This window comes from Brachyistius frenatus, unplaced genomic scaffold (genome assembly GCF_029030835.1).
Source record: "Brachyistius frenatus isolate BFR_SWC_R1_liver_20210118 unplaced genomic scaffold, ASM2903083v1 Contig_20, whole genome shotgun sequence".
NCBI classification, from domain to species: Eukaryota; Metazoa; Chordata; class Actinopteri; family Embiotocidae; genus Brachyistius; species Brachyistius frenatus.
In genome coordinates, this window is record NW_027210619.1 from 1,553,952 (window position 1) to 1,575,042 (window position 21,091).

The following is a 21,091-nucleotide window of genomic DNA, read 5'->3' on the forward strand; positions in this document are numbered from 1 at the left end:
GAGAGAGAGTGAGCGGGAAAGAGTAAAGGTGAGAGAATCTGTGCAGGAAAGCATGAAGTGTGACAAAAGATGTGAAATGTTAGTTGGAGTTGAAAAGAATGCCACTCTGTATGATGGCCTGCTGGTGCAAGAGCGAGAACATTACAAAAATAAAAAATAAAAACAGCAAAACAATGAAAGCAGGCCAGATCTGCTGTCAATCTTTGCTGCAATTTTTTCCATTTTGTCCAACAAAAACAAAATAATTACCATATACATAAGCCGCTTTGTTAATGGGTGGGTCGATGTAAGAATAATGGCCTTGCTGAATTGAGCTCGTGGCGAGATTGTATATATTATCCACTGCTGTTTCCAGGATCAAGAATGAACTTTCAATTATGTGATGTCTCTTAAGTGCTAAAAGGAGTGGAAATGTGAATATCTACTGGGCAACACCATGAGTTTAGGAAGATCATGAAATGTGATCATCAACTCCAAAACAGTGTGACTGTGTTGTCAATGACCGTCAACATCTGGTGACAATTTGACAGCAAGTCTTAGTAGACATTTTTGTTGTATAAATTAAAGATGTACAATTTGAGGAAAAAAAAACCCGACAACTATTATTGGGTAATTATATTGCAGTCTGAACACTTCAGTAGTTAAAACCCTTTTTAAATGATTTAGTCCAATCATGACTTTATTTTTTTGACAAATGTACTTTCATCACTAGAGTCCACTATCTGGGAAAAAAAAGAAACCTAATTTGGTTTGTCTGATTTGAGGAAATAATCTGAGTTTGCGTTATAGAATCTGAGATTTTTGTTCTGATTTATATGCTGACACAGCGCATCATGTTTGCCTCATTATTTAATCTGGATCTTGTTTCTTTTTACATTTTTGCATCTGTACTTAATATATTATTTGATCATCTTGGTTGTTGTTGTCTAGCATGTTAAACGCCTCTAAAGGCAAAAAGATTTCATGTCTCAAGCGAACAAAAATCGAGTTTTATAGAGGCTTGAGTAAAGATTGAGAATTTTAGAAACTTAGTTAAATTAATAAATAAAAACTTGCAAAACGTGCTTGAATGGGAATTACATTTCTGTAAAACTATGAGCAAGATGTGGAGAAAGGCAAAGATCTAGTAAAACACATGTACGAGCTCAGACAGACCCGGTCTTGAGGTTCAGGATGGCGTCCTCCACTCCTCTCTGGTTGTATTTGCCCATGTACTGGTGCATGTCTGGGTAGTTGGAGCGGATGTTTTTTTCTGTGCTCCCGTTGGGCACTGTGCCAAACTTCAGAGGTGGGTACTGCTCTTCGGGATGCTGAAACTAGCAAAGCAAAGGGAGGCGAGGGAGGGAGATGGAAGGGGCATGAGACACACCAGGCTGTGCACCAATCTGTCTGACCTATTTCTGTCCACTCAGACTAGCTTACAACACTCCATGCACAGTCAAATCTTTGAAAAAGAGAGCAGTCTGTGGACTTAAAGTAGTATTTAGTAGTGTCTTTTAAGTGTTCAAGAACTGTGGTAATTGAGTTATGTTAAATGAGATTTCATTCATTTCTAAATTCCTGTGCTTTAATCAATTTAACATTCAAATGCATGGGATTTAGCTCACTCTAAGACTTTAATTCTCCTTCTGCTTTCTCTACTTAATCAGTATTCATTCAATGAACTACCTTCTTGTCCGAGAGGCCTGACACTGTGTCAATGTACTCCTCCTGGATCATGAAGGCGGCCAGGTTAGCAGTGTAGGAGGCCAGAAAGATGACAGCGAAGAAGGCCCAGATCAGCACCATGATCTTGCTTGTGGTTCCTCTCGGGTTTTCCACTGGCACAGAGTTGTTGAAGACAATGGCCCACAAAAGCCAGACCGACTTTCCTATAGTGAAAGTAGACCCTCCAGCTTCTGCAAAGAATGACAAAGGAGAAAAAGAGGGCGAGGCATAATGAAAGTCTTTGGCGCGTAATGAGTAGTTGTAACATTATTTTTGTCAAGAAAGCAATCCAGCCAGTACACGTCACAATACTGTATTCATTAGTCTCTGACTGCAAGTGAATCAGCCGATTCAAATTAAACTTCCCTGAATGATCAGTAAAATGGGCTTACGGTATATTAAAAAAGAAAAAAAACAACTATCCAGCTTTTGACACCAAACCTCTACTATGACTATACGTTTCAAGAATGGCAGCTTTCAATTCAGCTGCTACGTGATCTTACAAATGATTAAACCACATGGTGCAAATCACCATTGAAAGGGCTGAAACACCCCTGCCTTTACACGACAGGAGTGAAGGAGGAAGGAAGAAGAAAGATGAGAGCGAAGGAGAGGGGTATACGGGAGGATGACAGAGAAGTAAAATTATGTAGAGCACAGCAATCATGCAGTAAAAGAGGCAAGTCGGGCTGGCCAAGGCATCAGGCATACAGAATATCACAGGGGGTACAAACTATGCTGCTGAATAATAAATGGCTGCTTCAATATCGAGAATACTTGGACGCAGTTCAACATACTGTAGGTATAATTTGCTCTTTGCCACACTCACAGTGAAGGATTCAGGGCAGCACATTCAAAATGTCCAGCAGTTCATTCTGAATGGCATTGTACCAGAGGATTTAAAAGTTATTCCTCTGTTTATAGCAGATGATCTATGTTGTTTTGATAACTATAGAACCATATCTATCTTGCCATGTTTTTCAAAAATATTAGAAAAAATGATATACAAAAGGATTATTTTTCATCTAGATTACAATTCAATTGTTTATAAATACCAGTATAGTTTCCTGAAAAATCCCTCTACTGACATGGCCCTGGTTCACCTGATTGACAAAGTTACCTCTGCATTCGATAAAAATGAATTTGCCTGCAGTATTTTCATTGACTTCTCAAAGACTTTTGATACCGTTAATCATCATATTCTACTGGAAAAACTGCACAAATATGATTTTCATGATACTTCATACAAATGGTTAAAAAATTGTCACCAACAGAAGACAGTTTGTTTGCATAAAGGGTTGCTATTCCAACAAAGCTAGACTACTATGTGGGGTTTCACAGGGGTCTATTCTTGGACTTTTATTATTCCTTATCTATATTTATGATCTGTCAAATGTCTCAAATATCCTTTCTCCAATAATGTTTGCCGATGACACAACCTTAGTTCTCTCTGAATTCAAATTGATTGGAGTTCACTAATTAAGGATGATAATGTTGGTTTAACTGCCTACGCTACATGGTTTAGATTAAATAAACTATCTTTGAACATAAAAAAAAATCTAATTTTGTCATCTTCAGTGGTAAAAAATCATATTCTAAGGATTCATTTAAAATTATAATAGAGTCTGTGGAGAAGCCTCGAGTGTCATCTGCAAGATTTTTTTTGTGAATCCTTGTTGATGGTAATTTGAATTGGAGATTGGGTTAACAATTTAAAAAAATATATATTTATTAGTATAATAAAGAAGGTGAATCATCTAGTCACCACAAATTGTCTTCACGCTCTATATTATAATCTAATTTATCCTTATCGCTCATATTGTAAGATAGTTTGGGTACGCACTTTTCCTACAATCCTGATTAAAACCACAATCCTCCATAGACATTTTGTTAAGATTGCAACCTGATCAGATTCACACAGTCCATCTCTCGCTCTATTTCAGAAACTACAGATTCTTACCATTTACGATATACAGTGAACCCTCGCTATAACGCGGTTCACCTTTCACGGTCTCGCTGCTTCACGGATTTGCATCGTGCATTGTGTTCTGCATTCTGATTGGCTAAACAGTCTCTCCGCTTCTTCTCTACCTGTTTGTCAATAACGTTGCGGTTTAATATGTACACGTACATAAAACAGCTTGCCAAATTAAAAATAATCGATGGTGGCATGTCGGTTTATAAGAATCTTTTTGCCCAGAAGAAAAAAGAGCGACAACAACTACCGATAACTATGTTCTTCTCTCGAAAAACCACACCTGCACCGCCGGCTTTAGAAGAAAGAACCGCTGCAGAGCGGAGTCAGGATGCAGCGGCTCAGTCAGAAGAGCAGTGAAATACACGAGTCACTATTTGTCCGACTGTACTTTGTATTTGTTTTCATAATCATTTTTCATTTTCTCCCGTTCTAATCCAATGACTCGGGTCGCAGTGGGGCGGTGCCGATCTCAGCAATTTGAAGCCTTCAGTTCGTATTGATGATTAAAATTATTATTTTACAGTACAGTAGTTATTTGTAAAAAAAACATTTATACAGTACTTTTATTTGTTAAACAAATGCTTGGGCTTGTAAAAAGGTTTTGTTCTTTGGTTTCAATGTATTATGGAGTATTTCATTGTATAATAATTGTAAAAAAAATAAAGGTTACTACTTCACGGATTTCGCCGATCACGGTTTCTATTTGGAACGTAACCCCCGCGAAAAACGAGGGTTCACTGTAAATGTTTTTCAAATATGTATTTTTATTTATAAAATATACTCAAATAAAGGAAATATTCCCAAACAGTAAAAGACTACTTTAAAGCAAATTCACAGGTTCACTATTACTCTACCCGTCGAGTCTCAGAACTTCATCCACCTAAATTTCTCACCTGCAGAGGTCAATTTTCAATTCGATACAGGAGCACCAAATTATGGACCTCTCCAATCTGACAAAAAGCTTTTCCTCTATTAAATGCTTGAAAAGGTGCTTAAAAAAGATTTCCCTTCTGTTTCGTAACTGTAACATACGCATATACACTCTCATCCATCACCATACTCATATCTTTTTGCTTTTATATCGACTTTATTGTTTTTGCTGTGATTGTTGTAACCTATATTCTGTTGTTATTTGTTTCTATTATTTTTATGTGGTAATATTATTATGTAAACTTTGTATTTTCTGTAACTGTAAATTTTTTACATTATCGGGTGGAGGCTTCCAATAAGCCCACTGGGTATTTTGCCTATTTTTTGTTTTGTTTTGGGGTTTTTTTTGTATTTTTTCCCTGCACTGCACTGAATTTTCTTTTTTTTCTCTTGTAAAATCTTGTGTAATTTGTGCAAAATAAATCAAATCAAAATGTGACAGCTGACCAATCAGAGAGCAAGAAAACTCATTCGAGACAAAAAAAAAAGTTTATCATGATTCTTAACAGAAATCACATTTACTTTGATTTTGTTTTTACCCAGTTTTCCAACAGTGTCCAGTGTTTATCCATTTGATTTATTTGGCAACAGTGATGGGCTGCATACAGAGACATTTATTTGGGAAACACAGCTTAAACTCATCACTTACTCTTTCCAGTCTGAAGACTGCGGTTGTAGCCCACAGGGCTGAAGAACTCAAAGATAAAGACTGTCACAGCCACCACGGTCAGGCACATGACAAACATCATCACCCACACCGCTGGACTGTAGGGCTCTGTGAAGGACAACAAAATAAGGCTTAAACACATAAAATAAGCACTTATTAAACAGATTATTTTTTTTACTGCATAATTAAATCATAATTATGATTCATTCATTCAGTATCAATATAAGGGACAAGAAAGTTGAATAAACCTGGCAAATTAAGAAGAATACATATGCAGAGAGGAGCCCTGTGCAATGAAAGTTGAAACCACTGGAGCAAACATTCTCCACAAGTCTATAAACGCTGTTTTTCCCTTTTACAACCATCCCAATGCAGTCCATAGGCCAATAACACTGTTCTCCCGCTGGAGCCTTGAGTCTGCTGACAGTGTGAAAGTAAAAGTTAAGAAGACGAGCAGCTGAGAAAAAAAAAAATAGCAGCTAATCTAGATGTAAAGACCAGCAACCAAAGACTGAGGCGTTTTATGCAAACTCAACACTTTACAATTAGATTAGATTCTGTACATCAGCTCGATGCCTCCCATAAACACAGCCTCTTACCTAAGAAAGCTGATGGTGAGACAGTGCCGTTGCTACGGGAGACCATGACACTGATCCCTGTCTCCACAAAGGGGACGGAGAAATCCACGACCTCTGACCTCTCCTCATTGATAGTCAAAGAGCCAATGGCCATATCGGCTCGCTTGTACACCACCTAAACAGGACGAGAACAGTAGTAAGAAAGAAATGTAATAATGGGCAGATCCTGTGGTTGTAACATGCAGACATAGACAATATTTTACAGTCCACAAGGGTTTGCTTTCAGGTGAGACCCTGACATTTCTACACCTTGACCCTTTCTACATCCTCAAATGTGTCTGCATGAGGAATGCCAGGATTCAGTGCAGTACAAATACCCAACACATGTCTCCTGTGCATCTCTTTAGCATACAAAATGAACCCAGGCCCTTCTTCTTCCTGCCACCATCTAGCAAAAACCTGAAAACCGCTGTGTCTGCTGATTGTACAAGTGAAATGTTAATCTACATTAGACATGGCACATCCGCTCTTCAGAGCAAATCAGCAGAAAAATGAAGGGAAGCGAAAAGCAAAGCACCATCCTCTCAACTTTGCCAAGTCTCTGGATTACCTGATCAAAGAATGGCAGCCTTTAGAGGATCTGATCAAAAGACAGACATTAGTTTGAGAAAACAAAATTCGCTTGGCCTTTTGCATGTGAAAATAGATTCGACAGACAGCTCTGGCCCGGGCTCAAGTTATAAATGATAAAGCAGGAGAGCAGAGTGAAACTGTTTTGGAACCTGTGACAACTGGAGTTTGGCAAGTTCCTTCTGGGACAAAGATAGAAACAGCAGGGCACTTCAATGAAACAGCAGCACCCGTATCAATCTCAGTATGTGTCAGTATGTGTGAGTATGTGTGCGTTCTTGTCTGGGCCTGTTTTTGTTATAATTTTTCCGCCGGCATCTCTGTGTCTTTTCTTGATCGGGGATCATGAACCATATTGCCAAGAAAATATCAAGGACTAATCGCAACTAGCCAAGGGGTGTCTGACAATGTGTGTATGTGCTTCTTTGAGTTGGTGTGAACCAGGATGCGTCTGTGCAGATATACAGACTGTGGGGATGTGTTTGTAGGAGAGTGTGTTTGCAGGAACTGTGCTTTTTGCCCTCTAATACAGTAAATGTTTGGGTCTGCACATTTGTGTGTATATACGTATGTGTAATAAATGACAGCTGTCTGATTGCTGGCAGTGGTTAAGAGGCCATAACTCTCACAGTGATTGATGTGACACACAGCGTTTAACTGGTCACCCAGGATGCAGAACCACACGCTGAGGAATGCTACTATGCAGTTCGTTGACTAACAACGCAATGCAAAATAGGCAGAAGCACAGCGACAAGCGCACACACCTTTCACACATACACAAGTGACACGGGACCGACATTGAGAGCACATTGCTCACAAAGGCAGACAGGCAGAACCACAGGCATCCACACACACACACACACACACACACACACACACACACACACACACACACACACACACACACACACACACACACACACACACACACACACACACACACACACACACAAAGACTTGCCTCTCCGATCATGCCGTTCCAAACCCCATCAATTTTCTTCCCATGTTTCCCATTGGTCACTAAGTACAGGTCGTAGGTGAAGCCGACAATCTTGGCCAACCTCTTGAGGATGTCAATGCAGAAGCCCTTGCAGCACTGCTTCATGGGAGCCACACCCTCATGAATGGCACTGAGAAAGAGGAAGGGAAGGAGAAATAAGTAAAAACTTCAAAGTAAAAGTGTCAAACCGAAAGACGAACAAATGGCACCTGGCTGTGTAATGGTGCGTTTCAAGGAAAGGGGACGGAAAGGAAAGGAAAGGAAAGAAAAGGAAAGGAAAGGAAAGGAAAGGGATATTGTGGCCTGGCCCTTGGTGACAGGTTTGATCGACCAGTGTAGGATAGGTGCTGTCATCCCTTCAGAAGCTGATGAACCATAAAGCTCCACTGTGGTCATATCTGATTCCAGACCCCTGAGTCATTCCAGTGATCCTCGAGAGAGCAGTCTGTTATTGATCATCGCCAGAGAGTGAAGAGACCACAGTTTTGATAGGTGACTGATGTCACCACAATTGGACGGCATCATGAGAGCTTAGGAACTTCATTCATAACACTGTTAAATAAAGTAGCGGCAGCTCCTCTTTTTGTACCATTACATTTTTATTAATATTATTTCCCGACAGGCAACTCATGGAAATGAAAATGTTAATATTATAGTGTGGAAAGGAACAGTAACATGACATCCATAATTGAACACATCAGTTCAAAGCTAAATTTCTCTTTCACACAAAGCATTCAAACCTGGCATTAAGGGGTCGTCTACAGGGAACCGAGTCACGGATGCAGGTTCCGGATGCAGCATCAGCGAGCTCAACAATGACAAATGGCCTTTCTTCTAGAGTGACAACTCGCAGGTGCTGGGCATCATCAGGTGGTTTAAGGAATGGCCCGTAGCGCGACCAGGCAGGGTACCGAAGCCTGAGCACGCCGTTCTCCCACCAGCCTACCTAGTGGAACACATGAGAGAAATATTAGAGAAAGGTGGAGCACACAAATAAGTTGTTTTTTTCTTTGTTTATAATGATAAATAAACATGTCATCTTTACTGTACTGAACACAAAGCATCAAAAACATAATCAAACCACATTCACACTGTCAAGATCTTGTAGATCTGTATCGTAGAAAAAAGGTGCCCAAAATTTTCTCACTTTGACTTACATTTCAAGTTTTTAAAACAAAGGTTTTCCAAATGCATGACAGAATCAGTTCATGTAACCATTTTTGGAAACAGAATGTTTTCCAAAGAATATTTTGGCTTGTACTAGCCTTTTTGCAGGATAAAATGTCCTCCAGTAATGTCTGAAAATATCTCTGAAAGGAAATGCAGTGGTTAGTTCTGTTAGTTAGACATTCAATAAAATAACAGTTACCAATCCCAACATTACATCCTTGGGATTCTCTTTATGGCTGTCTTGCAAGACAGTTCGAAGGAAGGGTTGTTATTAATGTTGTGTCTAAGCATCCAGTAGAGAGGCTGATCCAAGTGTGATAGCTATACAGAGTAGAAGGATGTGTGAGGAGACTTTAATAAGTGCATCCACGAGTCATTCCCATTAATGCCATAACAACTGAAAATGATTCTGGATTCATATTGGGAGATGGTGTAAATTAATGACCAGACACTTTAACTGGACATCTATGACAGAGGTTTGCCATTCTAAATGAATGCACCAGTATTAAACTGTAGATGCAGACAGCACCAGCTGAGCCTCTTGAAACCAGGTATATTTGTGTAACCATAAGATGATTATTCAAAGGGGCAATATGTACAATTTCTAATTTAAAACATTCTAAAATTAACAATTTTTTTCCACATACTGTGAAGGAATAACAGTTTTTAAGTTATATCAAAGACATCTATGTATTGCGTTACACAGATGTTTGCTGAAAGCATGCTAACCAGCTAACCCCAGTGTGTCTCGTCTCGTAATACCACCCTGCACATCAATAGGCGATAGTGAGGATCAGTGCCGTCCAGTCTATTCTCAGTTCAGCGTCTCAAGATGAAGAAATAGCGTATTCTAACGTCTTATGAAATTGAATGGAACAGTAAACACAACGATGGCTAAAACTCTTTGCAAAATAAAAGCAAAACGAGAGTTAACATTGGCGTTGCTTTCATCAAGTGGAGACGGGGAAAGTCTATTGATGTGTATATAAAAAAAAAATATATAAAAAAAAAAATATATATATATATATATATTTATTTTTTTATTTTTTTATTTTTTTTAAGGTGTCCTATCCTCTTAGTTTCAACCAAGTTGTCGCAAAACTTTCGAATGTCCTGCCTTTTAAAAGAGTATGTGTGACGAACCTCCCCTTCAGGAAATATTGTTTGTTTAGTTTACAATCTTGTTTTATAACTGCGTGGTGAAATAATACAAGCAGCAGATTAGTATTAGTATTAAATACACAACATGTGACATCTTGGTGTGGATACATTGGAGCTGTTTAAAAGCATCTGGGATGAGAAAGTATGCAAAAAGTATCACCCTAATTAGTAAATTAATGTCAAACGTTTTCAATGAGAACCTAAATGTTTCAAGTAAATTGACCCATGCTACTTTTAATGTATTTGAAAACAGAAATATCTGATCAAGATCAAACACAACTGTAGTCAGCAGTTTTTGAGAGCTACAACAGTTTGAGAAGGGATTGACTGTAGAGCTGCAACATGTGTCCTTAAACAAAGAGCTTTGTTAACGTCTGAAGACGACTTGTGGTGGGAAAAATCAGATAAAGAACAGAAAAATAATCTTTTCATGTGAAAGCTTTGAGTTCATTTTCATATTTTGTTAAATGACTTGAAATTGTTTTTTTTTTATCTTTGCCTAAAAACACTTTAATTTCCACTGATAAATATGCATGCTTTTATGAAGCGATAAAGTCTCTATTACACAATTAACCTGTGATTTGTACAGTTACGGAGTCATGTACACAGTAACATGATCACCTATAAGCTGTAATGCAATCCGAGAAAGCCTTTCAGTGTGTGCTGTTTGTCAAACCTCATAATGTTTGATGATTGTTGCAACAATTTCAAAGATGTTCATTAAATTTATTTGTTTCCATTGTTTGTATGGACTTGCATCATTTTGACAGCCCTTCTATTACACAGATGGAGAAAAATAAATTGCACAATATAAAACAACACAATATAGCAACACCAACTGTGAACACAAAATGACAAGAGAAATAAATTAACATCTCTCTGACAAGTCGAAAAAAAAACCTGAATATCATAGGCTTCATTCAAGTACTACTTACAGCTCGTCTTAGAGCAACAACCTGGACCTAAATATTCATTGTTGTGTGGGACGTGAGCAATTACCTGACAAATCTGTGCATGTGCAAAGGCTGCACTGATTTATGCGGCTAAAGTGGTTATGCAGATAAGCTTGTACAAGTAATTTACATCAGTGTCAAATCTGACACTGAACAAAATAATAATCATTTACATATAATGGGACAATCCGATAGCCGCCTGGTTAGGGCGCACACAACATGGCCGCATAAACCCTGAGCAGCGAGTCCCCAATTTCATTCCCGGGCGGGGCACACATTCACTGCATGTCATTCCTCTGCACTCGTACCCCTCATTTCCAGTCAATCTCCTCTGTCAATGTTCAAAAAAAGCATAAAAATGCTCAAAAGAATTCAGGCATAATTCCATAATGTCATTTGAGTATGATGAAGCAATTAACTCATACCGTAGATGGACAGAGGGCTTTATGGAGGGAGTTACTGTGACTGTGGCAAGCAGAAAACTTTCACAGCTTTAACCTCTATGACATTGAATAGCCTGGGGCCTAAGTTATGGTTTCATTTTATGTGGTTTGCTGTCTGGTGCACTTTTAGAGCCATTTATACATGTGCACAACACAGACTTTCATTTCATTGTGATATTTAACATCTGTTCTTAGTGATGCTGTGAGGCCACATTGTTCAGTGTCCACTGTTGACCTAAAAATGTCCGTCAAGTGTCCCTCTGTCAAGCTGTATCATTACTTTCTCCTTCTCTTTGCATAGTTTATATGCTGTCTGGATGTGTTGGATGCTCGTGCCTGGGTGCCTGGGACGTTCAGACTTTTGAAAGCAGCACAAGGCACAACCACACCCAGGAAGAATTTTTTTCTTTTTTTTGTAAGCCTTTTTGCAGCATCACTTGACACTTCTTGGTGTTATCACCTGATAAAAGTGACATCTAAGTGTCGTGACAAGTGCAACCGAGGTGACATAAAAGAAGGTGCACATGGAAACTGTACAAGCACATGCATAAACACACAGACACACACACACACACACACACAAAGATAAATAAGAATGTGAGTGCTTAAGCAGGCCAGTAGAGTAAAGTTTGGCAGCTTTGTGCAGCCTGCCTGTCTGGGTAATGCAAGCGCTGGCAGAGAGGAAGAGGCGGTGGCAACAATGACAGTATCTCGACTGCACTTCGACCGCAGCTACGCAACAGACATTCAATCAAAACACTTTCAGGGAACCCAGACAGGAAACAGACAGAGCTTACAGGAGAACACACTACTCTATAAAACAAATACCCAGAAGGGAGCGAAGATAAACATCAGAAAAAGAACAGCAAAAAATTACCAACTTGGACATTTTTCCAAGAACATTTTGGGAGCAGAGAAATTATTCTGGTTTGGAGCAAAAGTTTGATGACTGGGAGCCACTTTATAGTAAAATGTTATTCCTCAGCAGCTGCGAGTGGCCTTTAAAAAATTTCATTAAATTATTGTAATATCCTGCAACATCTAGTTCTGTGTGCTGTCTCCATAGCCGAAACAAGCCGCGCTAATGCTGGACAACCTTCAGTACTAGTCTGCAGTGTTTCAGTAAGCTTAGCTGGGTGCTCCCAGGCTCTAGCTAATGGTGCAGTCATTGTAAAGAGAACATTAAATATTCAGGGAGAGCCAACAGCGTGGATGTGCATAATAGGCAGATAGAGGCGTCTTATCCTCATTGTGCACGTGTGTGTATGCATGCGATAGGGTTTATGCAAGAAGGGTGTCAGCATATGTGTAAGCATGAAGTATGTGCCCTCATTTGTGTGCACACATGTGGATGTCTGTGTGGAAACTCTGAGCGTGCGTGTGTGTGTGTGTGTGTGTGTGTGTGTGGGCGGGCGGGTGGGCGGGTTTCGTACCCCGGGTTTGCACATAGTCGAAGGACCAGCACAGGAGCTTCTAATTGAAAGGGATTTGAGGGATATGGCAGAAGTCAGCATGTTACAACACGCTGTGACTGGACTCTGGTGGGCTGTTAAAACCAGCAGGAGGCTGAGAACCACCAGTGTATGCATTTGTGCTTATGTGTGCTTGTGAGGGTGCATCGCTATTTGTATTTGTGCAGTAGTGAGCGATTATGTGTCGCTGCAGAGTGCATGTTCTGAGGATGTTGTGTGTCTCTATGCATGTACTGGGTGGTATTGAGGGACTGGTGTGTGCCTGAGCAAATGAGCATCGCTCTCTCTTCTGACACTGACATGGGTAAAATCCCAGCGCATTAGAGGGAAAACATCTCCAACAGGTGACAAGACTTCATATTAAGGATTTCTGAACAAACCACAGTTTTATAAAATATTCATGACATGCCGAGGGTAGCGGTGCTTGCTGGATGCACATACACTGACAATATGTAGACAAGACACTCAGACACACCAAATAACTGTGAGTCCACAACCAGATGGTGATGACACCAAGAAATCTTCAGCGCCATTTAAATCTAAATTTTACAGCAAACACTTGAAAACATACTCAGAAAGTAGAAACAAATCAGCAACTATTGATCTTAACAACACCAGGATGTTGCTTTCTATTAAATGCACAAAGAAAGAAATGTGTGAGGACATTACTTTTTTAAGTCTGTCTAAACACAACTTTCTCAATCCCATAAATATACATGTATATATTTAACGATTTGTCTCTCTCTGTACTGGTTGTTGAAGTGATTTCTTCTCAGTGCAACTCCAAAATAAGAAAGAGGGGACAAAATCCCCAGTCCTCCACCTTTGTGGAAATGCAATCCAAAATCCAGTCTATATGAGCTAATGTAAAACTTAATGTGAGTTAATACACCTTCACATCAGTTTTACTAATATAGTTACAAATCACAGCATAAGTCACCACAGGGCAAATCAAGTAGGTATCTTCCAAAGTTACAGTCATTTTGTACAAAATTTCCTCTTTGTGTTACGCTCCCTCTATTCGGCATCTCAACAAGGAAACACATTCAGGGCAAGACAAAAAAGGAATTTCATACTGAAGAGACGGTAACTTTGGAACGCACCCACTTGATTTGGATAACTCGGACTAATAAAGCCTCATATTATCTCCGCCTTAACTTTAAAATGGATTGTGAAAAAAAAAAAATGACTGTGGGTTTTGTCTTGCATGTCTTGCCATGGAAATGCACCAGGATAGTGTTACTTCACGACATGTATGGAGAGGCAGTTCACAGTAGCCAATTTGTCTTTGAAGGCACATATGGCCATGTGAGTATTGTATGAAGTGAATGTATGTGTGAATCTATCTTTTAATCTTGTAGTGAGTTTTAATTATTTTTTATGAATTGATTCATCACAATAACCAAGAGGCTATAATGTACAATTACGTAACACCAAAAAAAGCAGAAAATTCTAATGTTTGTCATTTTTGTTTAATGAGTGACTGAAAGGATTAATCAAATATCAACTGTAATAATTTGATTTTTGTGTGTGAGTGTGTTACTGCATTAGTGTACTTTAAGTAGGAAAAATCAGAGATACAGAGAAGCAGCAGCAGCAGCTTAACAGGCACAGCAGGCCAAACAAAACACAGTCAAATGGCCAGCAGCCGGCTTCTGTCCTATGCCTTGGGCACTGATAGCCGTGGTGAACTTTACATGAACATGAGCCCAGGTGACCTGCTTGTCTACACTGTCAGGTTTATATTCCTATTTCAGAGGCCAGTGCAACATGTAGCTGCTCTGGTTCTGTAGCTCACATAGAGAGAGTAAGACCTAAAATGTTGCTTGAATCAGCAAAAAAAAAAAAAACTGCTCTCGGTTCAACTGCTAGGAGCGCTTGTTCTTTCAGTTTCACAGAGGACAAAATGAGTGTCTCCGGTATCTCAACATTTACAAAAACAATTTATGCAAAAAACAAAATAATATATAAGCCTTTTCTCCTCTCACAGTGCATGATTCAAAGAACTGATCCTTACATCTTCCCACCCACGTCCAGGTGTCCAAGAGATGACGTCCAGGAACGGGTTGGACAGGTAACCATCACCATTGAAGGAGTAGTCTCGACCGCCGAGCGTGATGTTGCTGAAATACCTGCGTTGTTGTTGGATGGAGGAAGAAGGAGACAGGCAGACAGTAAGTGTGTGACAGAAAGCACATAATATCAGTAAATGAATTAACAGTTTTCTTAGAGGATACGGGAGAGAACAGAAACAGAAATCTAAAGGTTGATTTTCATGTAACAGAACGCCTTCGTTGTTCTGTTTCCAGTTGAAACTAAATAACAGTAGCTCTGTGGTGACAGTCAGGGCTTGTCTGTTAATCCAATGCACAGACAAATGATCAGACACACAGAATTGTCAGGATCTTTGAAGTCAAACAACTGCTGCTCTCTGCATCGGCTGCGAGCTCTATAGTTTGTCTGATAATCACATGGGACAGACCCTCTAATTGTCTCCTTATGTCATCTTGCTGGCTTCAAAACAGAAAATCTGAAAGCTTTTTCTGTTGCATGACAGAACGCTTGAGATGGAACAGCAGCGTGTAGTTGCAGACAGTGAACACCAGGTAGCAGTGCAAATAAAATGGAAATGAAAACATCTTTCTCTTCTGTTCCTGGACATAGTTTATAAACCAAGGCAGAGGAATCCATTAATCATTTCCCAATAATTGCCACACTGTTGGTGCTGAACATCATTTACAAAAATTACTGCAAATAAACTAATTAATTACATGTTTGTCTCATTTTCACAGTGACCAAACTTTGAGTAGTCTCTCTATACAATACTGCGTGTGATGTGTGTGAGGAGGAGGGAGAATGACTGATGTTAAAAATGAACCAAGATGATAACCAGAACCACTTATGCTACCTGTTAGAATGTACTGCTGTGTGTTTGTACAGCCTACGAGGAATATATTAAAGCTAGCTCATTAATATACATGAGACATGGTCCGCTTGCTACAGATGCTGGGGTAATTTCGCCAACGCACAACTACACGCACCAACAACATCTATTTTGCATGGAAGATAGCCAGCTCCAAATTCAGATATCCCCTCTGTGCCTGCTCTCTGACACTGAATCTACCAACTCTACCCATATATCTTCCAGTTCATTCTGGCGACCAACCAAACCCCCTTTCCTAGAATACACCTTATTCCATCTCTATTTATGTTCCTTCCTATTTTACATATTTCTTCTGGAGCCCGCCAGCTGCCTTGTACTTACCCTCCAACCTAATATTTCTCTTCCTTCGCTCCTCACTTTCTTCCTTTAGAGCTTCCCTCTTTCCCCTTATCACCCTCTCACCTCATCCTGCCTCGCAGTCTCTGGGTCTGATTGGCATCCGTCATGCAGTTGGTGACAAAGTTTGGCCCACCCGTGGTTCCGTATTCCTTGCGCATCGCCACTGCCCCATGAGTCAGCACGGACACACCCCGAGCAATCCTTCGGCGAGGTTCGTCCCTCCAGCCCTGGGGCCGCACTGCAAATAAAGCCCGGGGCAGGTTCTCCATGCCCAAACCTGAGAGAGCTGGCCCCACAGCAAACCACATGTGCGAGGCTCCGGCCTGACCGGCGGCCCAGGCTGCTCGGAAAACCAGCTCAGCCTCCTCCTGGGAGCAGTAAAGCAAACGTACCTGGAGGACAGTAGGAAGGCAGGGAGGGAACAGGGACGAGGGGAGACACACACACACATACACACTAGTGAGATAAGGAGGGGAGAGGGGAGACGTGGAGAGAGACAGAGGGGGGAGAAGTAAGGGGAGAAAGATAGAGCTGGAGAAGAGGTGCACCTGAACGGGAGGGGGGGGTTGGATAGAAAAGGCCATATCGACAAATAACAAGGATTCTGGGAGAGGTAAGAGGAGAGATAGCTGTAAGCTGATGTGATAAGGTTTATCGAAGTCGGGCGTGTGACTTCAAGAAAGAAGCAGACACACCAGAGAGAGGGGGAAGACTGCATGGCTGCCTAGGATGTGTGCTAACCAGGAGGTGCAGGAGGCGATGAAGGTCAGTGCTTAATGAGCTTGAGCCTGATGAAACAAGTTACAGCTATGAATAATGAAAACAGGGGTAAGACACGAAAGGGAAAATGAGACAACTATAAGTGGAGGAGCAGAAAAATAGTGAGGGAGAGGCAGGGAATCTGGAGAAGGGAGGGGGTGATGGTTAAACACCAAACACACCTGAGGGAAAACAAGGGGGAAGAGGTTAAACTCTGACACATGTTATTAAAAGCAGCACGGAGAAGACAGCCGAAGACAACAGGGAACATGAGGGGCAAAAATAAGCAGACGGAGGGAAGTAGTGGGCAAACAAGATCGGATAGGAGGGGGTAGTGAAGGAAACCAATGAATGATATATTTTGGTGAAATCAGGGCCTGGAGAGAAATTTGTGAAAGAAGAGGTGGGATGACTGAGTGAGTCTGAGGAGAAAGACTGATGAAAAAACATTAAAGAGAGAGAAAGGCAACATAGAAACACAGCAGTGACACTGGATGAGCTCTCTGCTGCAAATGCTGAGCTAAGGAGAGATGAGGAGGGAGAGTGGAGGGAGGAGGGAGGTGGGGGGATGGAGGGGTAGAAATTGACCAAAGGGGGTTTTAAGGGGTTAGAGGGAAAACGGAAAGAGAAGGAAGGGATTGACAAGAGGAAGATGGGAGCTTTAATGCTGACGTAGACCCAAAAAGAAGCATATAGGAGCATTTAGAATAAAGGACATATACAAAAATATGACAGAGTGAAGGAAAGAGACAAAGGGGAATTGAAGGGCAAAAAAGAGGAAGACAACTCTTTCATGCAATAGGAGGTGGGGGCAGTCAGGGAAACAGACTGAAAGCACATTTTGAGAATTGCGCCTTCATTGAATTTTGAACTGTAATGGCTTGGCAAAACAATCCTGCCTGTATGCCAATAAACCTCCAGTGAATTAGGCAGGGAATGAGAGTGGCGGAGGGGGAAGGAGGGTGACAGACAGAGAGGGGGGAGACTGAATTGAGAAGGGAAGGAGAGAATCAGAGTTATAAACAGACACACAATATCTAAAGATGGGAAATGGAGAAAGAGAGGAACATACAACAGAGAGAGAGAGAGAGAGCAGAACAAATACTGACAAGGCAGAAGCTGGAAGAAGAATGTGACAAAAGATAGAGAGGAAACTGAGTAGAAATTGACCCAGAGACCTGCATCAGGCCATCTACAGTACAACATAGAAGAAATTACCATAAATGTAGCAGAGAGAGGGCGAGAGAGAGCATGTAATGCAAACATACATGGCATCAATAAGCAATCACAAGCACATATTAGCCCTGCAGTAGAGAAAAGCTAAAAGAAGAGGACTGTAGTGAAAAGCAAGAAGGTTAAAAAGAAAGCTCTTGGTATAGGCCACCCGCTGCAGGCAGTGTGTTATATTAACAGTGACACGAGCAGAGTGGAGCCTAAGGAATCCAATACACATGCACACACTTGCACACACACACACGCACGCACGTAGAGCTGCAGTGGCCATGCTGGGACATTAGCGATGACATTGAGACCCAGACTGAACCGAGCCAACGGAGAGGAGAGCCTGTGGCCGGGAGGACATGCAGCAAGAGGGATGGACGATAGGACTGAAGGAATGAAAGATAGCCATACAAAGACGGCGGTGAAAAGCATAGTAGCAGAGGAGAGTGAGCTTGTCTCTCGGCAAAGGAACGCGGGAGGAAAAGGAGGGGGGGGTGGAGGCATGAGAACACGGACATGAGTGAAAGATTGAACAGGAGGATCGTGGGGTCAAAGAGGAGGATTCAAGGAGGTTATGGTGTGAAAACAATGATGAATGAAGGAGTGCAGGGGGGAAACGGCAAGTTGAGAGGGAAAGCAAGAGCGAGATGAGGTGGGAGTGAAAGTATGACAGAAGTAAGGAGGGGAAAACGAGCAAGCTTACAACGCATCGGAAGTAAAAAATCAAAACCACGATTCATTCTGGATAATGGATGTTAGTTTGAAGTATAGGAATATGTTTTGACTTCATTTACTGTCTTATGAAGACAAGGTAACAAAGACGAAGTGCAATAAAAGTAAAGAGAGTAAGGGAATCGTGAATTAGATACGCTGATATCCTGCTAAAAGATTGTAGTTTATAGGCCTTACTCATCTCCTTCAACCTGTAGTTGCATGTCAATGTTTACCTACTGTAGATCCAAAAGTTTTCAAAGATACCAAGTGTGACAGGCTGAAATTCGTATAAAATAATTCACAAGACATCGAGAATATTTCCAATTGATTGGAATATTGATTGCAATCATGAATTGGTCATTAAGTGCAAAATAGAAAATCTGATGACTGTGTACTACTCTCACAAATAAGATGTTTTTCTAACCTTCAAGTTTCTTAATGGGAAACAAGGGGAAAACTGTGTGTTAAATTTTGAATTTCTTCAGCACCACAACATACACAACGCCACCTGACAGCCACTGTGTCAGTCAGAGTGACTCGTGGTTTTCGTTGCACTGTTAAAATCTTTATGCCTCGGCAGATGGGAGGGGAAGAGAAGAACAGAGGGATAGAGGAGAGAGGGGAGAGAGAGAGATACAGAGGGACAGAGGGAGAGACGAAGAAGGAAGGAAAAAGCTGGGAAGCCACCTGTCAGAAAAGGGGCCCCCAATGATTATCGCAGCACTTCCTCCCCTTTCCTCCCCCTCTGCCCCCTCCCTCCCCCCTGTCTCACCTGCGCCTCGTTCTCCTTGAGCAGCCTGCGCGTGCGTGCCCCCCCAGGGTCGTCGGTCACGTTCAGGATCACCACGCTCTTCTTCTCCCAGCCGATGAACGAGCCGTCTGTAAGGCCCTCCACCACGGACAGGAAGTCCTGGTAACCATGGTGACGTGTGGACACCACAGAAAACGCGGTCCAATCGTACTCCTCCAGCACCTCGAAGATGACCTCTAACTGGAGTGCAGTGGAGGAGCTGAACTGGAGAAAGATGGAACCTGATTCCTAATTTGGGGAAGAGAGCAGCAGATGTCGTTAAAAATCTCACTGTAAATTCCACTCTCTTGTGTGTCTAAACTGCAGCTGCAGTACAGTGAGGAAGTAACAAACAACATTTTCACTACAAAGAACTACAATGCTCTGGTCTGCCCCCATCTTTATGCACAACATAGAGGCATCACGGGGCTTGAAGTTTTTATGGAGCAGCAGCATTCGCGCAGCCGCAGGGCCGAAACAGCTTGGATTGTTGCACGAATTCTCCTATGACGTCCAGAAGGGAGTGTTTCTAAAGTGTCTGTTCACAGGGTAGGAGGGGTGGAGGACTAGGCGAGGGTACATCTTCAAAGGAAGTTCATCAAAGTCCTACAATTTAATTCCTCAAGAGTAAATGGTTAAAGCAGTTATTTGTAAACACAAAAGCAATGCTTTTTGTGTCTTTTTCCCTGTCTGGTGATGAAATGTTGCACTAGTTTGCTCTGATGCATACAAAATCACATCACACAAAAATGTACAGTGTACACTCGCGTGCCCTTACTCACTCATATACACATCCATGTCTGCCCATTGCCTCCCTCCCAGGAACATCACAGGCAGAGCGACAGCCCCAGTTGGTGCCATTTACAGATCAAACACTGCAGAGTTTCTGCAGATCAGTGACCCTGACCTTCAGCTTCCCCTCCATCCCACCGGCACTTCCCCAAACCTTTTCTTCACACAGAGGATGCCCGGCATTGTAAGTTGTTACGGCAATGAAAGCAGCTCTCTCCTGATACTCCATTAATAGCCATGCCAATCCAGGCTGCTTCAGTATACAGCATACACCTAAATAACATTATTTCATGTGCTAGTCCTCACATTTGGAGATATACAATCACATATCCAGACCTCTTGTGTTCTTCTGAATCTCTCCTCACTTTGTCTTACACACACACACACACACACACACACACACACACACACACACACACACACACACACACACACACACACACACACACACACACACACATACAGCTGCAAACATCTCCTCTTCACTCTCCCACCCCAATCCCAACCTCCCACCTCCTACCTGTGGCATCCTCCCCAGCCCCGCTCCCCCTCCTACAGCCACTATGGGCAGTCCTGTTTGCGCAGAGACAAACTCCAGCATGGGGGCCAAAGGACCCCAGGCTGTGCGAGGGGGCCTCTCCTCTTCATATACCAGACCCTGCAGGGGCCGCGCCGCCAGCAGCTCACACAGCTGGGACAGCACTGTCTTCGGACTACTGTCATTCACCTGGGATAAGAAGGGCGGAATGAACAAGAGACAACAAAGAGACAAATAGAGATAGAGTTGACCAACTAGGGCAGTGTGTCTTGACTTTGTGTTATTCATCTGGAAGGTGTGTGTAG

The 21,091-nt window shown here is 41.6% G+C and overlaps 1 protein-coding gene across 3 annotated transcripts in view; it reads right to left on the bottom strand.

Moving 5' to 3' along the window:
• The window catches only part of LOC138619367 (glutamate receptor ionotropic, NMDA 2D), a 51,446-nt gene that overhangs the window by 13,100 nt on the left and 17,255 nt on the right, over window positions 1–21,091 (bottom strand). For all 3 annotated transcript variants that reach the window (XM_069695768.1, XM_069695766.1, XM_069695767.1), the window contains exons 3-12: window positions 20,769–20,975; window positions 19,439–19,705; window positions 16,036–16,364; window positions 14,707–14,821; window positions 8,231–8,436; window positions 7,452–7,620; window positions 5,882–6,035; window positions 5,265–5,390; window positions 1,669–1,898; window positions 1,156–1,316 (exon numbers count right to left, since the gene is read on the bottom strand). In XM_069695768.1, the coding sequence (XP_069551869.1) occupies window positions 1,156–1,316; window positions 1,669–1,898; window positions 5,265–5,390; window positions 5,882–6,035; window positions 7,452–7,620; window positions 8,231–8,436; window positions 14,707–14,821; window positions 16,036–16,364; window positions 19,439–19,705; window positions 20,769–20,975 (1,964 nt within the window). The remainder of the gene's footprint in view (window positions 1–1,155; window positions 1,317–1,668; window positions 1,899–5,264; window positions 5,391–5,881; window positions 6,036–7,451; window positions 7,621–8,230; window positions 8,437–14,706; window positions 14,822–16,035; window positions 16,365–19,438; window positions 19,706–20,768; window positions 20,976–21,091) is intronic.